This window comes from Acanthopagrus latus, chromosome 17 (genome assembly GCF_904848185.1).
Source record: "Acanthopagrus latus isolate v.2019 chromosome 17, fAcaLat1.1, whole genome shotgun sequence".
Taxonomy (NCBI): domain Eukaryota; kingdom Metazoa; phylum Chordata; class Actinopteri; order Spariformes; family Sparidae; genus Acanthopagrus; species Acanthopagrus latus.
The window spans coordinates 21,212,704-21,235,731 of record NC_051055.1 but is presented as its reverse complement, the minus strand read 5'-3'; the positions used below and the strand labels follow the sequence as shown (position 1 = coordinate 21,235,731).

At 42.3% G+C, this 23,028-nt stretch overlaps 2 protein-coding genes across 2 annotated transcripts in view; both read right to left on the bottom strand.

Annotated features, from left to right (window-relative positions):
- The window catches only part of cicb (capicua transcriptional repressor b), a 44,833-nt gene extending 44,010 nt beyond the window's left edge, over positions 1-823 (bottom strand). The window contains exon 1 of the mRNA XM_037074827.1: positions 583-823. The gene's annotated coding sequence lies outside the window, so the exon portion shown is untranslated. The remainder of the gene's footprint in view (positions 1-582) is intronic.
- Positions 824-2,098: 1,275 nt separating this feature from the next.
- Positions 2,099-23,028, bottom strand: part of erfl3 (Ets2 repressor factor like 3) — a 52,376-nt gene continuing 31,446 nt past the window's right edge. The window contains exons 2-5 of the mRNA XM_037074918.1: positions 19,398-19,632; positions 8,465-8,580; positions 7,136-8,286; positions 2,099-6,867 (exon numbers count right to left, since the gene is read on the bottom strand). Of these exons, the coding sequence (XP_036930813.1) occupies positions 6,202-6,867; positions 7,136-8,286; positions 8,465-8,580; positions 19,398-19,632 (2,168 nt within the window). The 3' untranslated portion in view covers positions 2,099-6,201. The remainder of the gene's footprint in view (positions 6,868-7,135; positions 8,287-8,464; positions 8,581-19,397; positions 19,633-23,028) is intronic.

The following is a 23,028-nucleotide window of genomic DNA, read 5'->3' as shown; positions in this document are numbered from 1 at the left end:
CCTGCTGAGCATCAGGGACCATGAAGGCCAGGATAAAAGGCTGCTCTTCCTCTTTAACAATTAAAAATTATGAAAATCAAGAGTGATAGAAGAAGGGAAGGCTGATTTCACATAATAAATGGATTTGAATGTCTTTACACAAATATATTTGAGGCTTTTATGAATGAATATGTGGTTTTATATCTGCAAACCACCTCATCTCAAATTGCTCCTTAAGGAAAGAGTAGGACATCTCTGACTGGACTAAACAGAGCAGCTTTATATGGTTAAAAAAAGGGGGGGGGGGGGGGGGCAAATTTAATGATAGCAAGAATGACAGGAAGACGTTTTTTCACGTCATTTGTAGGCCAAAGCATCTACAAAAACTCATTATAATGCTGGTTTGTCACATTTGTACTTTTTCTAAAAATTGCAGCTTCGATATTGCACTTAGCCATATTGCAATTTTAGTAACATGTTAATGAACTGTGCAAGAGATTCATTTTTACATACTACAGCACACTGTAACTTACATTTAAAATAACAGATGTTTTAGGAAATAGGCATACTCACATACGGGAGAAAAGTTAGAAGACCCCTTACCTGTTGATTAGTTAGCTAAAGCTGAAGCTAAAAAAAAAAAAAAAAAAAGAAGAAGAAGAAAAGAAAAAATGCTAGCAGTGAGTCCCTCAGCTAGCATAAAGTGTGGAATAAACAGGAGCAAACAGCTAGCCTAGCTCTGTCGAAGGTATACCATCACATCATAATAGCACCAAACTGTACTCAATAACACGCTGAATGTAGTTTGTTTAATCCGTACAATTACGTGTAAAAACGACGGTCAGAGTTTTTTTTTTCCTCGGCCTTGAGTTGTTGCCTAGCAACCAGCGGAGTATTCCGGAAGTTACTAGCTACTAAACAGACAAATAGTGCGCCGAACAACACCGCATGCAACCATGAGTTGACGTTTTTACACTTTGTTTTTTTGCAGAGATTAAACAGACAAGAACTAAACGTGTTAAAGGGTAGGTTTTTAATGGGGCTGGTAGGTGATTCTGTTGCCATTTCACAGGGCCAGGTTAGCCGCTTGACATTATTTCCAGCGTTTGGACTACAGGGAAGCTACATTTAGCCTAGCCTTAGCCACTTAGCAGCCTTAGCCACTTAAGGTCTGATTTTCGGCAATATTCCAAAAACCAAATAAACATTTAGTTCAAGGGGTTAACTTCTGGGTTAGCGTTCAAAAATATGTCATCGTTACACTACATTAAAAGATACTTTCTCGTTATGTAATTGCATTACAATGTGAAACTTGTCAAGTTATCTCAACAATAAATAGTAGTCATAAGAATAAAGTTTCTTGTAGTTTATGGTAAAGGTTTTATGTTAGAACAAGTATCCATGTATGAACGTTTACATTGTATGTTATAACAAGATCAACAGTATACTGTTCTAATTAAAAAAGATCATTTTATGTGATAGATTTGCACAATTTAAACTGTTATAACGATAAACTTTGCCTGTTATTACTCGAGCCATTTTTCTTTATGTGGTGCGGAAACATTTGTTAAAGCTGTTAAAACATCATGTAGAACATTTTGTGTGATTTGGTGCCCCCCACAGTTTCTCAATGCAACACCATCGTCGTAAATACAAATCGCGGGTCTGTAACAGTTTGTCAGACATAATGTAGGTGCTGACTACAAACAAGACTCATTACATGTATGTAATGCTGTGATCCTACCCTCTCACTGAAGTTACACAGTGCAGAAAACAAATGATTAGACAGAGACAGCATTCATCCTATTACACCTCACTGTACCATCAAAATCTTTTTAAGCTGTTATTTTAAGGTAAAAGGTTACATAATGTTACTTTAACTACTTTTCTAAAAGCTTCAAGTGTTTTGTGTGATTTTGTTTTCACTGTACTTCACTGTAATTGTAAAGTAGCTTCACAGAAATACCAAAAGGCCTCATGTGACTGTCTGCTAGCTGCTGACGAGACAAAAAGTCAGGGGTTAATCTCTTTGTTTACAAATAATAAAACACCACTGTCTGATTATGAGTCATTAATAAATATGGATGTATGAAAGAAGGGCAGACGAAACCAACGCAGGGATATTCATATTGGGTTTTAACCAGTTTTAATTAACCCTGATTACAGCTTAATTACAAGTTTGGAAAAAAAAAAACACGAAAGAAGTGGAGAAATTCAATGTTACATCATGGTATTAACTCTCATCTCTCCATCTGAGTGTTATGTAACTGCTCGGGGGAGACGAGGCGAAAGAAAAGAGACTGAAAGAGGGAGAAGATAGACCTTTACACAGTCAAACAATACACATCTTTTTTCTTCTTTTAAAATGATACAACCCCCCCTCAAAAAAACAAAACAAAAACAAAAAAACAAGAAAAAATATACAAGAGCAAGAGAGAGAAAATGAAACATTATAAAATAAAAATTACAATACATGACAAAAAGATAAAATCACTCTGCCCCCAAATAAAATCCTCCGCCGCTGCCCTTCCCTCTCAGTCCCCGGTGTTATTTCTCTGTCAGCATCAAAATTAATATTACACATTTTAGTTATATTACATTTGTAAAAACTAAAGACGAAAAAAGGTCTCTAGGTTTGGGGGGCTTTAAAGTCTGAAACAGGGAATGAAATCTGGGGAGGAGAGTTCACATCATCCAAAGAGATGTACACAACATAAAAAGCAACAGTTAACAGATCCATGGAATAACAATAATGCCAGGTGGAGAGGTAAATAACCCAATGAGAACAATAAGAAGAACAACAATAATCAATAGCAATATTGACATCAGAAAAATAAAACTGAGAAATCTTTATTCTTTTGATAGAGAAATGTAATCTTTGTGCTGTTTATCTACCGTTCTTTGATGAAACAGGATGAGAGAGAGCCTGTGTTACAATCAGAGTCCAATCAATCTTTTTTTTTCCTATTTACCCTGCAATATCATGACCGAGTCAGATCACGCTACGGTTACCAGGCAGTCAGACAATGCCTGAAACCGAGCGAGGAAACAGAGAGAAGAGAGAAAAAGAGTGCAGAGCAGGTAAGACTGATGCCTCATCTGATGCTGAGATATGACAAGTAGTAGTAAGGCAGCGGTCAGTTCAAATACAGACACAGGACTTGGTGGGGATAAGGGTGTGTGTGTGTGTGCGTGGCTGTGTCTGAGAGAGAGAGAGAGAGAGAGAGAGAGAGAGAGAGAGAGAGAGAGAGAGAGAGAGAGAGAGAGAGAGAGTCTGTGCATGTTGTGACATGCTCCAGTCCAGACCACAGGGGTCTGATGAGGAAATTCAATCAGCTCAGCTACACAGACCGCCTGGAGGCCATCTATCTCACAGTTCGCTGCTATAGATCCGTCTTGTTGACCGGCCAGGCAGGGACAGACAGGCCACTGGTCAACACGGCTCTGTTAGCCAATCAGACGCCTGGGTGACCTGGCCGCTGAGACCAAAAAAAGGTCCGGGATGTTGAAGCATAATCACAAATTAACTGTGTAGGTGTGAATGTGCATAGTTTGAGGACGGGCCTTGCATGACTGACTTTGCTAGAGCTGCAACGCGTGATCGATTAGTTGCCAGCACTATTTTCTTAAATCGATGAATCTGTTTTGAGTCATTTTTTTAAGAAAGAAAACATAGAAAATTTCAGCTTCGTTTATGTGATTATTACTGGTGTCTTTACTCCTCGGTGACAGTAAAATGAAGTTATTTGAATAGTGATATCTGGGGTTGTCATCTTGGGACATTTTCTGGCATTTCATAAACCAAACAACTTATCGATTAACCAAGAAAATAATCAACAGATTAATCGACAATGAAAATGAATATTAGTTGCAGCTCTAGACTTTTAAAGGCTATCTTACAGTAATGATTGAAACCCCCTCTCTCTCTTTGCCACAATCCAGAGCTGCTGTGAAGTGAGCATTATGCTAACAGGCAGAAAAGATTACTACTTCACTAATAACCCATGAGCTAATTCTGAGCATACCCCCACCTCTCTCTCTCTCTCTCTCTCTCTCGCTCTCTCACTCGCACACACAAGCACACACACACAAACACAAACACACAGAGCCTGGAGAGGTGGCCTGGGGCCAGGACAGCTCTGGCCAGGGAGAACCCCACAGAGCCGAGCTAGACTGTACAGTCAGGAAATAGCAGAGTGCTGCATGATGAAAGGGCAAGCTACTGCAAATGAAGTGAACAGCAGAGAGAGCCACACATCTGATTCATGAGCAGTCTGTTCCAGTCCTGTTTCCTTTTTGTTCTTTTCTTGTCGGTCTTGGTCTTGTGGACTGGCTTGTGTGTGCTTTTTTTTTCTCTGGCTTGTCTGTCTATGAAACAAATGTACAAGAAACACCCCTACCCCTCTTCGTTTTCTGCACACCCACCTTCCATACCATGAAGCGAGCAGCATGACAAACATCCTACCACTCAAAATAATCCATTTACAAAAAATCCTGAATCAATCATATAATTTAAATGCTATGGTTTCTTTTAAAATCTCACTTTCTCAATAATTTCATTAGAATATATAAAGATATAGTCTGTATGTGTGTTATTAGAGCTCAGTTCGCACTTTTATACATGCTATAAAAACAAGGCATAGAGAGGCAGTGTGTGTGTGTGTGTGTGTGTGTGTGTGTGTGTGTGTGAGGTCTAAGATGTCCCCTGCTCTCTCAGGCTCTCACACTCATGTAGTTAACAGGCCTGGCAGTCTCACACACTCTCTCAGGACCTGAGGATGATGCCACTACACGGAGAGCTGGTGGTCCAGACAGAGAGAGGGAGATGGAGGGAGCACGTTTAACAGCTAAAGGCAGTGTTGTGCATGTGTTTGTGTGTATGTGTCTTTGCTGGTTTAGTTTAACACTATCTATGATTGTTAGAGGAGCTTTAGCTGGTGAACTAGGATGCTGGGACTTGAGAGGAACTCTTTTCAGTATACAAGCCGCGTTAGGTGAGGTGAGAAGAAGGCTAGTTAACAGTTACCGGAAACCCCTCAAAACCCCTTCCTTCCCCTCTGCTGCCTTCCCCCTTGTCCTCCCCTTAGCAGTGCTTCCTCTACGAAGAAGTACTTCTTTATTCTTCTCACATCTCCCTTGGGTTAAAATTATTTCTGTGAGTGGAGTCATGATCTTTCCACAGGTGGTCCGCAAGAGAAAGAGGAGGCAGGACAGGAGAGAGACAGGAGGAAGGATATACAAAAGTCAAAAGCTCTGAGAGAACAGTGTGCCAGAGTCAAAGTCTGTGTGTGTGTGTGTGTGTGTGTGTGTGTGTGTGTGTGTGTGTGTGTGTGTGTGTGTGTGTAAAATGTGTGTACAGTCGTGGGTTGCAGTGAACATTTTTAAGTGTCCATACGCAATGCTGCGACTGTGAGTCCCCTTACTTTTTTTTTTTTCTTTTTTTTTTTTGCTTATGTGTGTGTGCATGATTCCAATAAACATACAGCAAATGGCTTCCCTGAGTGGAGTGGGCCAGGTTTAAGAGTCAACACCCAACAGCCCCACTCTTCAATCTTGGAGACACACTTTCCTTTCCCACCCCCCATGATTTTTCAGTAACTGCCAAACTTTTATAAAGAGTTACATGAGTTCAAGAATGATTACTCTTAGCAGTCCTCTTCCACATCACACCAGGGCTGTGGGTTTTAGATACAGGCACTTATCAAAGTCCCATCAGCGTATAAGAAAAGTAACATAGGGGAGGAGTGTGCACATTGTCATCCTAGGTGTGTTGCTGGGCTGTAAGGGAGTGTGTGTCCCCTGAGGAAAGTGCTGACTGGCTGCTGATTCAACTGATGGGGCCTGACGGCAGGAGCTGTGCTACTGGGGCAGGGCGTCTGGAGCTTCACTGGCCAGGTGGGAGGTGAACTCTGATTTCAGCCCTGTTAAAAGTCGCCGTGCCTGGGATGGCTGGGTCTGAGTGAGTCCCACCTCCCAAAGGATGTGTCCCAGAAGAGCCCTGATCCAGACAGAGGACTGGTGGGGAATCTGACAGAACAAGAGTCAGGCTGTCTCTGAGGTGTTGGTTTTATATGTGTGTATGTTGGACTGTGCTCTCAGTTCACTGGAGGTTTCAGGAATCTAGTTTGTCAGTGTGGGAGAAGGATTACAGAGGAACCATTTACATACTCCTGTACCACCTCCAGTGCTACTGGAGCAGTAGTGTTTGAGCTGTGTCTCTCATCAGCAGTCTTTGTTCTCCAGAGACAGCTGTGCAGTGGCACGATGCAGCTCAGCGCTCACCCTCAGCGGCGTGGCTAAAGAGCCCTCATACGACAATGGGGGAGGACTGTCCCCTTCTCCGCTGCCTGTCCCGTCCTCCTCCATCTCCATCCGCCCATTACTTTGCCTCTCTCTTTCCCGCTCCTCCTCCGGTCGCACTTTCTTGTCGTCTGACTCCTCTTGTGAGGCCTCCATGCGCTGGTCTTCGCTCCAGCGCCTCTTGAAGCGCAGCTTGAGGGGGATGCACTTCGTCTGGGGAGCCCCCGATGAGCCTGTCTGAGGTGGGGGTGTGTTACCATCCCCTGGTTCGACGGGTTCAGTCTTGAGGGTGGGCAGCAGACGATGCACATTGGAGTGTGTGTGATGTGAGGTGAAGAAGGGACTCAGGCCAGGTGGGGGCGGAGCAGGGGCTTTGAAGACGTCCTCGTCCAGGTCCTCATCAGGATGGGGTTGGTGTTGGGCCACAGTTGAGCCGTTAGCAAGGCGGTGGTGGTGGTGGTGGTCAGGTGCTCTCGGGCGGCGAGGGGAGAAGAGCTCAAAATCTTCATCTCTCTCATCTGGGTCCTCATCACTAATGTCGGTCACCTCCACCTCTTCCTCTGACTCAATATCGGAGATTGGCTCAACCTGGACAGTCAGATAAACACAGAGATTTTTAGTTTGAGGTGATTATATACCTATGAAAACACAATATTTACATAATATTATGTTCCATTTCTGCAAAACAGATCCTCCTAAGTCCCCCTAAATCCCACACACTGTAGCTTTAAGGCAATATCTGACAATTAAAGTGTCCTTTTTGATACTTTTTTAAATCTGAGGGTGATTTACACATTTTCACTGTGTAACCTTGAGATATATCACAATGAGATATATTTGGGTTTCTGTATCTCACCTTTATCTTGGGAAGTCCTGCACTGTTTAAGGACTGTGTCGAAGAGGAGGCAGAGATGATGCCTGAGCCGCTGGCTGAGCTGAGGTCGCTGCCAAACGACAGCGAGGACCCCAGGCCAGAGGTCGACGACATGGACCCAGACCCTGAGCCAGAAGACATGGAGCTCTGCCTAGGTTTACCCTGGCTTTGACTGTCCCTCTGCTTCCTGCCAAGCGGTGGTGGCTGCAGCTTGAACTTGAAGGGAGACATGTGTGGCGGCTCCTCACCCAGGTGGAGTGGGTGATGCATGGGATGAGAATGCGAGTGAGGGTGGGCAGAGTGAGGTGGATGTGGATGGTGGTGGGCGGAGTGAGCCAGAGGTGGATGGTGGTGCCGCTCCCCTCCCCTCTCTCCTCCCCCTGCTGTGGCTGCCCTCTCACCTCTCTCGCCTCGCTCGACCAGACCCGCCTTGTCTGCAGCGGGCCGGTGGGGCTGAGGGATGACGATGTTGGGGTACTGGAGGAAAGCTCTGGGGCTCAGGCCGTAGTTGTAAACCGACTGGGTGTGGGCCTGCAGGTAGCGCTTCATGTCTTCTGGGTTGAAGGAGAAGTGGGAGCCTAACATGGGTGACAGGGTAGGGGAGGGAGTGTAGGGGAGGTGAGATGTTGGGGTCATGGAGAGCGCTGGAGACAGAGGAGGGGCCAGGAGGCCGGCTCCTCCCGGGCCCGGCAGAGGGGATACAGGGAAGGGCGACAGGGGCTCTGGATGGATCCGGTGCCCTGTGGGGCCACGGGAGCCTGGGTGCCCGGCAGGGTTTCCTGCTCCTCCATACATCCGGAACAGGGTTTCATGAGATAGACGGGGATGGATGATACTTCGGTAACCTCCTCCTCCACCAGGTCCTCTTTCTCCTGCTCCACTCACACCCCTCTCTCCCCTCTCCTCTCCTGCTCCCGTGTTGCCATCCTCGATCTCAGAATTGACTGAGGTGCCATCACTGCAGTCGCTGACGGAGCCACGAGCCATTCGCCGGGCCACCGAGCTGAACATCCCACCAGGGCTGCGTAGGTCTTCATTCGGCGAGAGGACTTCAGAGGGGGTTGAAGGTGGAAAGCGAAAGTGAGTCCCTGCACCGGTTGGGACGGGAGGGGCGCTCTGAGGAACGCTGCTTCCTGGAAACACCAAGGGAGAGAGAGGGAAAAAAAGAGAGGGAGAATACTGAGAAATAATATATGATGTTCTCCTGTGTAATCCTATGTAATCATGCTATCCTATTGTGGGATTAGGAGATATCTGAACGTGCACAGGCATGCACACATACACACACAGTGCCAGACTGTCGAGGCTTACCAGTAGAACCCATGTCGATAAAGGGGTAGTTGACCAAGACCAGTTTATTGAAGTTGAACTTATAGGTGAACCTCTTGCCTTTGGTCTTATGGAGGATCCTCTTGTTGTAGTAGTATCTGGCGAAGAGAATAGAAAAGACATGATAAATAAAAATGTTAAGAAAAAGGGTTTGCACCAAGTCTTGAAAGTAAATGCAAAACAAATCAAAAAAATAAATGTAAACATTACATATTCAGGGTTAGGAAATGCTTGATTTTGCAATTTAATCTGGTGTTTCATTCAAGTAATTGACTTAACTTGAAATGAGCCTATCCTCATATTAAAACAGAGGAATTCAGCACTGTTTTTCGCAACCACATTTGTAGTATTTAGATATGGTGAGGAATACTTCAGGAGTCTGAAGTTTGGCTTATGTAGATCGAAAGCCTGAAGAAAAGACGCTGTGCTCACACATGCATAATTTGGGTAAAGAAACAAATCAGCATTAAATAAATGTCTGTGTACTATTTTATATCAATAATTTCCATGTATTTTACCAAAAAACATAAATACTAACCCATTAACAACACCTAAACATTAAATTAAAAAATGAACACCTCATTTTAATTTATCATTTTGCTCCTGAAGTCACTGAGCCAATGACAGATGCGCCTGCACACTCAAGCACACACTTTAATAAGCACAAGTCTTTCATGTCATCCCCCCCGTCTAATGATAGATATTAAGGAGTGTTGTATGACGTTTGCACAAAGCAGACCCAGTACAAGAGAGGGGGTGGTGGTGGAGGGAGGAAGGGGATAAAAAAAGAGTGAAAACAGATAGATGAGGCGCAGTGGACGGACTGAGCTGAGGAGCAGCTTAAAATGGTGTTGATGCATAAACAGACAAACAAACAAACAATCAAGAGAGCAGAGGTCAATGTATTCAGCGTTAACACCGCCGCCAAATGTGGATAGCAAGGGCACAGTTGCATGCATGTCACAGCTGTGTGCTACATTTTGAATGTTTTGTAATTTTTTTTTTATCTGTTCAAATGAAGGTCACAAATTACGAAAAAAGTATTTTAGGGTCCTTTGAGTGCAGATTTTGCCGCACAGCAACACACTCGCACTGTTATTCATTTTGCTAGATGGACCCATCTCTTTATGTAACACCAAAGCAAAGCCACCAATAATTCACCCCATCTTTATCTGTTTATGTAATGGCCATTCTCTCTTTCTCGCTCTCTCTCTCTCTCTTTTTTTTTTCCAAGCTTTCTCGCTCCCATGCCTCCTGCCTACAGTACAAGGCTCCATTTTTATTAACCTTTGTCCAGCTACAGCTCTTTATGTAACATCTCTCTCTTTCTTACCCAGATCCACATCCACTTTATGTAACCTCTAGATCCCAGGCTGCCAAGCCTCACACACTGAGGGCTGAGACAGAGTGAAGTAAAAAGAGGAAGAGATAAAGAGCAAGAAAGGAACAAAGACGGTGTGTTTGTCCGTTGGGGTAGAGGCTCACCAAAACCACTGCCTATCCCTTCCACTCTACCCTTGGCTTTTTAACACAACCAGATTGCACATTTACTCATCATGTCTGCATGCCTACCTGCTTTTATAGCACTAGGCTCGGCTTTCCCTTCCTCAATCATGGGTCTGCTGGCACAAGTTAAGTGAAGTGTGCTGACAAAGATAGGGGCTTCAGGGTATGTAGGTAATGCTGAGTTAATCAGAGCCCATTGACTATCATTACGCTGAATGGTAGTTATCCAGACGGCGGTGTGTGTGTGCGTGTGTGGGTGTCTGTCTGTTTGGTGGTGGGGAGGTGTTGCCCTTCACCCTCTCTTATTATGCTTATTACACAGACTGGCTGGGCTGTTTTTGCTCTGGGAACAGACTGTTGCTCTTTTTCAATCTTCAACCCCCCCTTCTTCTCCTCTCCCTTTATCCTACTGATACCGCTCTCTCTCTCTCTTTCTCTCATCAAACTCCCCCCACCCCCACCCCCAATCCCAACTCTCCCTGCGCTTCTCATCCCCTGAGGCGATGGGAGAGGGTGAGGGAGAGACAGAGAGAGACAGGACAGGCCTGTACTGTTGAAAACATTGTTTACGCCAGGCACAAAGCAGCATGTAATTTCTGCTCTAGGGGAGACACTCACAAGGGCTGGGAAGGAGAGCGAGGGGGAGCAAGGGGACGGGCAGAGATGGGCAGGAAGTCAAGCAGAATTAAAACCACAACAGACTGTGATCAAATTAGCTGATGATAGAAAATTCAACAGGCTGTGCTAGGGCCCACATATTGGTTTAATATAAATATGGATTGCAAGAGTGGAAAACAAACAAACAAAATTAAGATTAATCTACTGTGTGCAACACACGGCCTCACTGCAAACCCTAAGTGGTGCAAAATTACGATAAGTATGATAAAAATTAGAGCTCGCTGGTCGCTAGAGATTACATGCTAGTTAGCAAACACTGTAAATAAGCAACCCAAAATGTTTTCCATTTACTCCAAGCAGCATGTTTTTTTTAGCTGGAGGCAGGGGACATACAAATGAGAAATCCATGAGCCAACAATAATGCTCTTCTCCATGCACACTTATCCACAGCAGGTAAAGACTAAACTTTTCTGTCCCACTGCTTGGTCACTGCAGTGATTCCCTCATTTGAATGAATAATTCACAATTTTTAACCATCAAGCTCTTCCTTTTTATGTTGAATGAAGTTGGATCAACAAATCCTAAATTCTACTACAAAAACTATACATTCTCACCTTGATGATGGCCAGATTTACTGTCACAATGATTACATTATTGACTTATCATAGACATCTTCTTATCTTACATAAATTATCCTTTTGACTTGTTGATAAGACATGACCTCGAACATTTTTGCGGATTTTGATGTTGTCCATTGTGTTTAAATGTAATTTTTGTTTTATTGATTTAGGATATTTTGATATTATTTAACATTCCAATCCCAATATTCTTGACAATTACAAGTTCACTGACGCAAAGGTGTACTTGCATTATTGTGCGAATACATTATAATCATGTCAGCATAAATATTCTTGAAATGACAATAATATTATTTATTGCATATATTTTTCTGGGACAATGTATGGTTAGCTACAGTAATCAGCAAGACAAACCTACAGTAGTTGTAATACACTAGATCCCAACCAATACTGATCCTGATATTAGGGATATTCATATAACCACAGAATATATGCCTAAATACACAGTTATTGATAGCTCAAATGTGTTATCAGACAGGGATGTATATGTAAAGGAAGAAGAATATTTTACAGTTTAACAATAAACTATGTCTCAAATGACACAGTGCCCTGAAATAGTAAACCTCACCGGGAATCTTCATCTTGTATAAACTACTACCCCAAGCATCTTTGTTTTCATTATGTACTTCTAAAAAGTTTTCATATCAGGACTCCAGACAACATTTACATCTGTGATCAGCTGATATATTGGTCAGGCTCTATAGTAGACTTCAATAATTTTAGCTGGGTACAATCTTATAAGCTAAGTATATAACATGGCATAAATATGAATGCATCCCAAAGGCCAATAATATCATTGTACTGACACATAGGTCTGACTCTGGCTCATGGCAGTGTGATAGTACAAAGTACAGCCAACTAAAATTTGATTTGCAATTGGCTGTACAGGCAATTGCAGCTAATACAAAGAATGCTGAAACACTGAGTTGGAAGCAGACGACAACTGAAGCTGTGTTTAGAGCACATGGTCACCCATTCTTTCTCCACGCCCCCTCCTCCTGCGCCGTCATACAGGCAGACAGTCTTTGAAGAGCATTTGAACTCACTTCAAAAGAGAAGAAAGAGATTCTTTGAGTGCCTGTGTTTAGCTGCCCACCGCACTCGCCTTAAACACACACACACACACACACACACACACACACACACACACACACACACACACACACACACACACACACACACACACACACACACACACACACACACACACACACACACACACACACACACACACACACCTCTCCCCTATTCTGACTTTATAACTGCCATCTCATTCAGGCACACTCAAACACGTGTGCCTCCACACACCCCCAGAGCGTATCATCCTGGAGATGCAGCTTTATCCTGCTCCCTGTTTAACCAAAAGAGTAGATTGAACAATCAATGCAAGTATGGATTTAGACAAAGCCTGCAGGGGAACAGAGGGGAGGCTTTCTATCAACTCACTTGTTACCAAGTGTGATTCTAGGCCAGGGATTAAGGCAGCGATTACACAGACCTGCTGTGGTCCGAAAAATATGATCAAAGGAGAGAGAGACAGACACACACGAGTGCAGGAACTCAGTGAATGAACAGACGTTTCACAACAGCACATTAAGCAGGTTTGGAGCCATTTACAGGGAAACACCACAGTATTATTATTCATTTACCACTGTGTTAATTGATATTCTCTTATAAACAGGTGCTTGATTTGATTTGAAGTGGTTTGATTACTTTGAATAATATGATCAGTTTTCCCTACCCTAAAGCCCTTCCATTTGTTCACAAAACATGCCAAACTTCTTAAGCCCAGCAACTTTTCACACAAGCAGCCATACATGAACCTCACTGAATAAAAAGTAATATAACATTAAACAGAACATGAATCATGTCTCAACAATGACTCCAAGAACAACAATAATTTGCGTACTCAACAGCACATTTATTGACATGGACAGTGATAATCCGCCTCATAAAACCATTTGAGCGGTTAGATGAGAGGTTTTCTGACAGACAGCCTTTAGAAAGCCAGGTGCTGTAGCTTAAAGATTTATGAAGACTTTGTACATAGCAAGCTGAGCTTGATGTATGGATCTTGTACAACTGTCATGTAGGTGGGTTGAGTTTGTGATTAAAAATTTGTATTGTCTTTTTACTTTTACTCACTGAATTTAATGTTTTTAGGCATTTAAAAGAATACTTTTAGTTTTCAGTTTTTAGTTTAGTTCTCACCCCTCTCTTCACTATCTTCGTGTATCTTTTAAAAACATGTTTGCCCTTTCCCGAACAGTTTTGAGTCATGCCTTAGATGGTTCTGTGAAAGAAACCTAACCCTAACCATCTCGCGAGTCAGGTTTTTTTTTTCCATTGGCTCTATTATATATGATAATATTTCACTTATCAAGTAATGAAGCCACAATAAGGTCAAAAAGCTCACATTTACCTTATTTATTTCTTTATGTTTCTGTGTTCAGAAGCCTCAGCAATTACTTTTGAGAGTTCAATGTTACCATAACCGAAAAAAGAGCCTGAACTACAAAAAGTATTGAACATAATTGTTTATGGGACTAAATATGTACTTTCAGTTCACGTAATTGGGTAGTACTTCTGTCTGCTATAGCCAACTATTAACCTATAATATGATATGTGTATAAGGTCACCAATCTATTTCTGTATCACACTGTACACTCACCCAACACAAATGTCAACACTAAAAATGAAGTAAACCAACCCGCATTTTGTGTGTGTGATTGTGTGTGTGTGTGTGTGTGTGTGTGTGTGTGTGTGTGTATGCGTGTGTGTGGACAGGCTGTGCCTTGCCCATTGTTGGGCTGTAAATAGGCACTGACTGTGACAGGAAGTTGGGATTACAATACTCCCCATGAGCCCCGTGTTTATTTTCTGCCTCTTTCGTCAGCATTGGCTGTTACACACACATCAGAGCCAGATCCATCTCTACACACTTGCACAAACACACACACACACACCAGCTGCTCACACTCAGGTGTGTGTGTTCACACATGAGAATGCTTTGTGCCAAGGCCAGGTTTGACGAGCGTTTACTGCCTCAAAAAGGAAATGAAATGTGTTTGTGTGATGATGTGGGCTGAGGTGGGGTGTAAGTTAGGGCAAGGTGTCACATGCCCTGTGTATACAAGTTTGTGAGCTGTATATATATATATATATATATATATATATATATATATATGCGTGTTTGTGTATGAAGAGGAGGATCTGGTCAGGGTCCGATTAGCCTGGTCACATGCTCTGTGGGTGTGAATATGTACTCGAGCACACTCTGGTGTGTGTGCATTCCGCCCTCATGGAAAATAAAGGCCTCATTCAGTCAGGGACAATGACACACAGACAATGCTCATGTACGCTGAACACATACATGCTGCAGAGAGAGACAATGAGAGACAATGCACGCTAGCATGCATTTAACACAAAGTCATACAGTGGTACTGTCCCCGGGTGCTCCCTCTGCACTTTCTCTCTGGCCCTGGGTGTTTCCACACAAAGAGGCCTTCTGACCCACAAACAGGCCCAGCCAGATAGGTGAGTAACACTGTGCACATGCAGCAGTATTTCCTGCAGCATGTTTTGTAAATGTGGTCACTGAGGTTATTTCTAAATGCACAGAACTAGTTATGGTGCTGCGGATTAAAAATGGCGATGTAAGTCGGGGCTTTCCTGTGAAGTAAGGGAGAATGGAACAGTGGCATGTTCTCTCAAATTTTCTGAATTTATAGCATCACCATACCCAGGAATCTTGTGGAACCTTCACTCTATTTATGTTCTTTTCTGTGGGCAGTTTTCCAGCTGCCAAGGCCCATCACAGTTAAATGAACGTTGGAAATGAAGCAAACACTGCAAACGGGTGCAAGCAAGCATGCATGGGCAGGAGTCTGTGTACAATGGTGCATTTGTGTATGTGAATGTGCACATGTGCTGTGTTGTTAATCTTTGCCAGCTGTGCGTGGCAGTCCCCCTGACCTCTGACCACTGTGCCGGAGCCAATGCGGGCTGCTGACTGGAAGACAGGGGGGCCTGGAGGTCTCTCAGAGCTGGGACCTCTTAGCATGATTACACTCATTAGGCCAGCACTCTGCAATGACTGATTGGCAACAGGCTTCATTTCCCGCTACTCTCCTGTGTGGATCATGATAAGTCTCATTAACGAGAGGGAGATGGTGCTGCAGGGAATTATTTGCGTTATTACTGGACAGGTTTACTTCCTTGTCCCACCACATGATCCCTCATTATTAAAATAGAGTTGGGGGTTAAAGGTAGAGACCGTCTTCTCATTCACAACTTGTATTTTTCACCTCATAACTCTCAACTTCTTAAACTGATCATGCATGATTATATTGGTGGTTCACTTTGCATGCAGCGGCTGCATGTAACTCATTCAGACAAACTAGCTTAACTTTAACCGTCAGCAATATCTACTGAAGTTAGCACACTAGCCAGCGAGTTGTTGTGAGTATGAATTCGACAGGTGGCATTCTTACATATTGCCCCTTTAACTAAGACTGAATTCTATAATATCAGACTGACTTGTCTTGTAGATAAGTCTTGGAAAATTACATTTTTTTAAGCTGGATGTGTTTGAGTTAATTTGCGTTACTTGACACTGCACGTCCTGAGATGTGACTATAGCGCCTGCACACTTTATGATGTTGACACTAATCCAATATATTGTGCATCCCTAGATGGCACTGACCTCAAAGGTTGAGAAAAACAAAGCACAAGGTCAGTATGAGTAGAAGAGAGCTGAATTCATGAAAGATCTACCCCCCTTCTCATGCTTTTGATTCAACGTAAGGACACAGAACAAACTCATTCATTTTTACAACGAAAACGATGAGGCTAAAAAATAGTCTTTCAGCATCATCCATGTCCACATGCACACTCTTGCTCATAAACACACACCAGCACAGTTTGAGTGTAATCCTCTCAACAGGAGTGGGAATTTCACAGCAACCGTGGGAGCGGGAGACCAGGATGACGCATGGACCAAGGCTGTGTCCCCTAAACGGAAAGCCAGCACATACGCACGTGTCTGCTCACACAATGCAGCAGTCCTGATTAAGGGAATTTCCACCATGTGCATGGCAGACAGGAAAGAATAAGATCACTGGGGTAAAAATAATAATTACAAAGGCTAAGTGATAAAAAGAACACTTCAAAACAGACGTGTCTTTTCAAGTATGCGAGCATGTGCGTGTATGCTAATTGCCACATGCTGACTGCGGTCTCCATTATTAGGAGACTCCAGGTTTTTGCCATATGAAAGGCACAAGTTGGCCTGCTCTCCAACAGTTTGCTCCATATGGGGACCGTTACCATGCACATGTGTGTTTGTATACCTCCTTTAAAACTTCATTAATCTTTAGTGCCATTAATCCTCTCGCCACATTACTATTGATGTGCGTCTCGAGACGCTTCATTTCCAGTGTGTCTTGCAGTGAAGGATTGATGGCAGCTCTGGTGTCAAATCAGGTGACAACATGGTTGTGTGTGTGTGTGTGTGTGTGTGTGAGCATGTGTATGTGTTGATCTGTTGACTGTCCTTCTCAGCTTAAGCCTGAAGTGACTCTGCTAAATTTAAAAGCACAGAGGGAGTCAACCTGGCTGTAGGATGCTGGGTGAGGACACAAGGGTGCCAGAGGGGAAACTCCTGTGTAGAAAGCCTGCTGATAATCAGCCTCTAAGGCTGGTCCATCAGAGGGCACTAAGACCCACTATATATAAGCACTTACTGCAGCCTAAGCTCCAAATCTGGTACAGCTCTAGAGGATGGACATGCTATAAATATACAGCCTGACCACAATTATCCACATATTTATTCTTTTTCACTCTAATTCAGGAGCTCTAAATCCAGACTTCAAGTCTGAATGTGTGTGTGTGTGTGTGTGTGTGCGTGTGTGCGTGTGTATCACATAGACACACACGTTAGTAGTCCATGTTTATTTCCTCTGTCCCCATAGGCTCCAATATCACAAAAGTTATCTTAATCTCACCAGCGTAATGAGTGGATTTATACCCTCCCAACCTAAATTACGCAATTCAAGGCATTTCCCAGCCAATGTGGTTTTCTAACAGGCAACATAGTCAATGAGATACTGTGCTTACTAAAACCGGCATCAGCTAAAGGGATTTCCCTGGGATATACTAAGGTATCGGTAACTAATGATATGTTTTCTTAATAAGCAGAAGAATACTAACTATAAGTAATCAAGAAGACTGACAACCGAAATATCTGCAGTAAAAATAAAAATCTTTAGTTTAATCTTTAGGTACTTTACTTGAGTATTTTCATGTTCTGCTACTCTATACTTCAACTCTGCTAAATTCATTTGAGAACATTACTTCACATCGTGCTCAGGGTCCAGGCCCAAGTAGCTAATTTTCAAATTTATTTTATTAGCAATCAGACACAAAAAACACTCATGCCGAATATCAGACAAATGCTACTGGAACTGATAATTGGCCAGGCCAAATTCTTTAACGTCTTTCTATAATCAACCATTTTATTGTGATCAAACTTCTCATTAATTATGTCATATACAATTTTTTAAAAATCCGAAGCATCAGTGTAACATATTATTTGGTCTTGAAGCTCAAAATGATTTACCTCATACTTCACTATTTGAAGGTCAGCAAAGCATCTAGACAGAAAAGAACTCCACCAACCAACACACCCAATATTATTCTTTACAATAAGTGAATTTGTGAAGTAGAAAAGGCGACAGAGGACCAGATCTAATGACAGTTCCATATCTATGATGGCAAATCACAGTGTTGTTGATATCAAAGTACCTGACTAGCTGACCAGCATAATCATGACAGTCCATGAGTTCTATTTTCATGTGAATTTATACTTGATCGTGAAGCTAGTTTCACAACCAAAAGAGCGCCAAATCACTGTCACCAACAAGTTAATGGGCTTGGCTGAGCTGGCCTCAATGGATATAACTTCAATATGTAATAGTGTGATTGGCCAAATGGGTCAGTGTTGTAAATCTTCTTGTCTAGGTTTATACCAGGTGAAGGCATGTGGTCAGGGTTACTCCTTTAATAGTGTTATAGACCTGGTTGAGTGCTATTAGTGTCTGGGCAGGCATGACTAAAGGAATGTCTGTGTGAAGCAGAGCCAGAGACTCAAAGCTGAATGAAATGCATCCAGCAGGCCATTGCTGATCCCAGATGGTATCCTCAGTTTGGATAACAGAATGATTTTTAAATGTTTTTGTGTTTTCATAAGTCATGACCTCATTTGCTCAACATTTGTCAGTGCTAATTTATCTACACATGTAAAAGAAAAAAAAAAAAAGAGCCTCTTTCACTTTTCGCACATGGAAACCACATTGCCACTGGGAAGGAGATTGAAATGCACTTGGTCTCAGGAGTATTTTAAAGAGTTCATGACCACGGGCGAGGGCTGGAACACAGATAGACTGGTAAATCACCTTTAAGCTCCGCTCCCCCTTCACCACAACAGTCCAGTAAAAAGATTGCTGCCAGTGCACCAATCCAGACAAATCTCATTAAACTCTTGCAGCATGCTACTGCTGAGCTTTTGCATTACAAAAGTGACCCCCATCAAAGAGAGAGGCAGGTTGGGGCACTCGGGTGGCCTTAAGGTTTGGGTATCCTGGGCAGTGTCCAGATGGGGAACATTTCTACTTGTTGTTCCCGTCAGTCACCTCATGTTTCTCTCATCTCTACACTGGTCATGTAATAAGGCATAAAATCTTGGAAGTCTTAGAATATGTCTCTGTCTGGTCCTTAACCCTTAATCAAGACATGTATTTTTTAAACCACAGGGAGTTTTCTCGCTCCTACCATCCCTCTATTTAAAGTACTCTGTGGGTTTGTGGGAAACTTGGCTATTATAGTCAATAATAATAGTCAATTGTATTTTTTGTAATTTCAAGGTCTCAGTAAATTAGTCATCCAACTAGAGGATGTGGACATATGGTAAATATTCATGTGAATATGCCCCCATTTAAGTTCCACAGATCTTTATCATATCGATGATTACTGTGTAATGTGGCAAAATGTGACTTTTTAGGAAATTGATAATCTAGTGATAGAGAAAGGTCAGGAATAGGAACAAATAACTATGAATGAATACATACTCCCACATACAGAATGTGTCACCATACCTCAGTGCCCTGCTCAGCTTGTCGTAGTTCATTTGGGGTTTACACTTCCTGGCCCCCCAAAGTCGGGCCACCTCATCTGGGTCCTTTATGACAAACTCGCCATAGTCCCCCTGCCAGGCAATGACATCATGATATTCTTCTTTCCTCAGCAGCTCCAGGATGAAGTGCCACAGCTGGATCTGCCTGGACCCGGGGCTCGACTCAGGCTTGTAAGCCCAGTCTGGGAAGGCAAACCCTGTAATAGAGAGATAAAGAGAGCAAAGGTGAGGGATTAGTGTGAATTATGTGGAGGGCACATGTTGTAAATTAAACAGAAAAAAAAACAAAAAACTTTTTCATCAGAACTGTATCCAATATTGAACAACTGTGCAACATGTAACTCAAATGAACCCTGACAAATCTTGTTGGTTCTGTAGAGTCAGACAGACGAGTGACGCGAGGCAAAAGAAACGACTAAGATATGATTACAATTAGGAATCAGCAGTTAAAGCTGTTTCAGCCGAGCGGAGTCTATTATATGGGAGAAAAGAGGATTAAAGGTGTCTAGCTAGGTATGGATCGCATACAACAGAGCAGCTTAGTCAAGCAGAGAGTGTCCTCATTCAAATTTCACATTGCACATACCTGCCTTCTTCACTACTCTCGAGTCTGCCCTGCATATTTTTTTCCCTCCACTCTCCAGTCAAGCTTTGAATAATGTTTGTAGGTTATTCTAAAGCGTTTTCTCTTTTAAGGGACAGTTTGACACAATGAGATGAAGTCTAAGAAAAAGTGAAGAGATGAGAGAGAACAAGGCAATAGATCTCACAAACAATGGCATGAGAAACAATGTAACACGCTTTAACCTGCTGCATTCTAGGATGCCCCTAAAACTTTAAATGTCTTGATACACAGATTAAAACCGCAGGTTTCTCCCTAAAAAACTGAGCTTCTCCAAAATGGTTTCAAGAGGGTATGAATCTTAAAACACTACCTTGATGTTTCAGTGCGTACCAGGTAAACTGAACTTTTCCAGGACAGTGAACAGTGAACTTGTTTAGAGATCATGGACTTTTAGGATGTAATAATACAGCATAGCTATCGTAAATTTATATTTATGCTGATTTTGTCCGACAGTATCACAACCTTAAAATAATGATGATTTTTGCTGTGATATGGGATGTTCTAATGACTAATTCTCCTGATATCTAAACACAAGTTGGAACAAAAAAATGCTCAAGATTGAGCACAATTTAATCTATAAAGGTTAAACATTGTCTGAAATAATAAAAGCTTTTTTTATCATGTAAGGATTAGCCAGGAAGAGACAACATTTCAGTGTACGTTACGTCAATATGAACGATAAATGTGCTCTTTAATAAAAATGATTACAACTTGAATTGACTGGTGTTTCTGGCAAGTATGGGATGATATAAGGTCAGATATTATTGTGGACTGTGATAAAACACACTCAGAATAAGTTGATCAATTTCCATTATTTGGCCCACATGAATGACTTGCTGTCTATATACAATGATTTTAGTGATACAGTTTTGGTTTATTTGGCCAGTGAAAGAGGGACATTTTTACACTCTTCAGGTGTTTCAATGTGGACAGGGGTCTCACAATTGTGGACACAAGCAGTTTTCAAATATGGCATTTTAAAATTCAGATTTATGTGGTTGTGAGCTAGGGCTTTTGTATAAACATATTTTCTCGTCTGTCATTAGGTCAGCACCTCACCACAGTAGCTCTTCACAGGAAACACACACACACTGAAACTACAATACTGAAAGTTGCAGTGTTAGTGGGCTTCATGGAACAGTTAGGCACATGAAAAACCTTTCCACCTCTCCTCCACCTCTTTCCCCTTGTGCTGTCATTCTTTCCTACGACCAGAGGAAAAACAACATGGCCAGTCATCTCTCCTGTCTATCCCTCCATCTCTCTCCACCCTCTGCTCGAAGGAAACGCAGAGTAAGAGGCGCAGAACTAGACTGTGGGCGTGGGTATATGACTGTTTGTATGAGCATGTGTGTGCCCAAATGTTCGAGTTTGAAAGAGTTTATGTGCCAGCGCGCGTGTTTGAAAATGTTTGTGCAAGTCTCCCACTAACATTCTGTTGCCTGGGTGGTCAAGAAAAGTTGACACGACCGAGCGAAATAGACTATTACACTGTAATACTCTGCCAGATATAGCCTGGACTGAATTTTATTTTATCAACAATCACCCTCACAACACTGAGAAACAAGTGAGGAGTTGGAGCAACCTAAGAAATAGCATCCACCCTGCTAAAGTGTTGATGTGCAGGACATTACAGTTATGTCAGTCTGGCTGTTGTTATGTTTGGTGCCATGTTAAGCATCAGATAACACTGAATATCCAGAAATACATTAGTTACCTGTCTGCTGCAATTAAAATGCTGGTGAGCAGAAGTTGTTGTATGTGCATCTTTATTTGTGTGCATGTTCACTCAGAATAATTGGATTATATTTAATGGATAAGGGTGTCCCCCCCCCCCATTTTGTCCACCTGACATGTATATTATGTAGAAGGATTATAAAAACAATTAATCTGCACTACAACCAAAGAATTAAACTCACAGCCCTATGATAATGTCAAAACTGATAACGTTTAAGATCAGTTTATATTTTTATTTCAATACTTTAAATACTTTTAATCATTTATTTTTTTAAATGTTCTGCTTATCTGTACTTATTTCTGTCTTCATGCTGCTACAACATCTGAATTTCCCCTCTGCAGATCAATAAAGGGTTAACTTGTCTTATCTTGTCTTATCTTACCTTATCTTACACAAGGCCAGCATGAAGCCTATGTTTGCAATGTCTTTAACTGCACCGCATGCAAATGGCAACAGAGGAAATGAGACAAGCTGGGCTGGAGATTGGGAAACAAATCATCAGCCCAAATCATCAGATTATGGATGTGCAGGCCTGTCAATGGATTTGCTGGATGGCAGCCTGAGGCAGAGATAGATAGCCCTGATAATCTCTGCTGCACTACCCTGTTCTGACCATTTAGTCACTGTTACATAACACTAAACAATGTTGATAGCACATCTGCCAGACATCTATGAATCTGTGCGTAACTGTTGCTACTGACGCCTTTCATCAACATGAATTAACTATTTGTAAGAGTTAGAGACCCACTGGAGGCAGGCACATTTAGGTTTCCAGTTTTTTGTTAAAAATAGGCTGAAGGGAAAGTTATCTTCCTATGTGCCGTCTTACTCATCAAACGTAGGCAACAAGCTATTCCTCACCACCACTTATTGATGATGTTCCTCCAATCACAGCGATGTGTTTAGCGAGGCACGGTCAATGAATCACTCAGTTGTCCCACCTACTCAGGAGTCATTTTGCGATTCAAAGTAAAGATCTCTGTATATGAAACGATGCATAAGATGCCTACACATTTTCCATCTCCAGAATCCCGACAGGATTTTATCACTGTTGAACATTAAGCAGATAGTAGGAGGCTAATAAGGCGTTCAAACAAACAGGCTGTGCAGGCAGCTGAGCAACCTTATTAAAACTATAGATTATTGTTCTGTAAAACAAACATCACAATGTGCGAACTGACCATGGGTGTTAAAACTAAACAATACCGTCTGTGCCTGTAACTTTCCAGA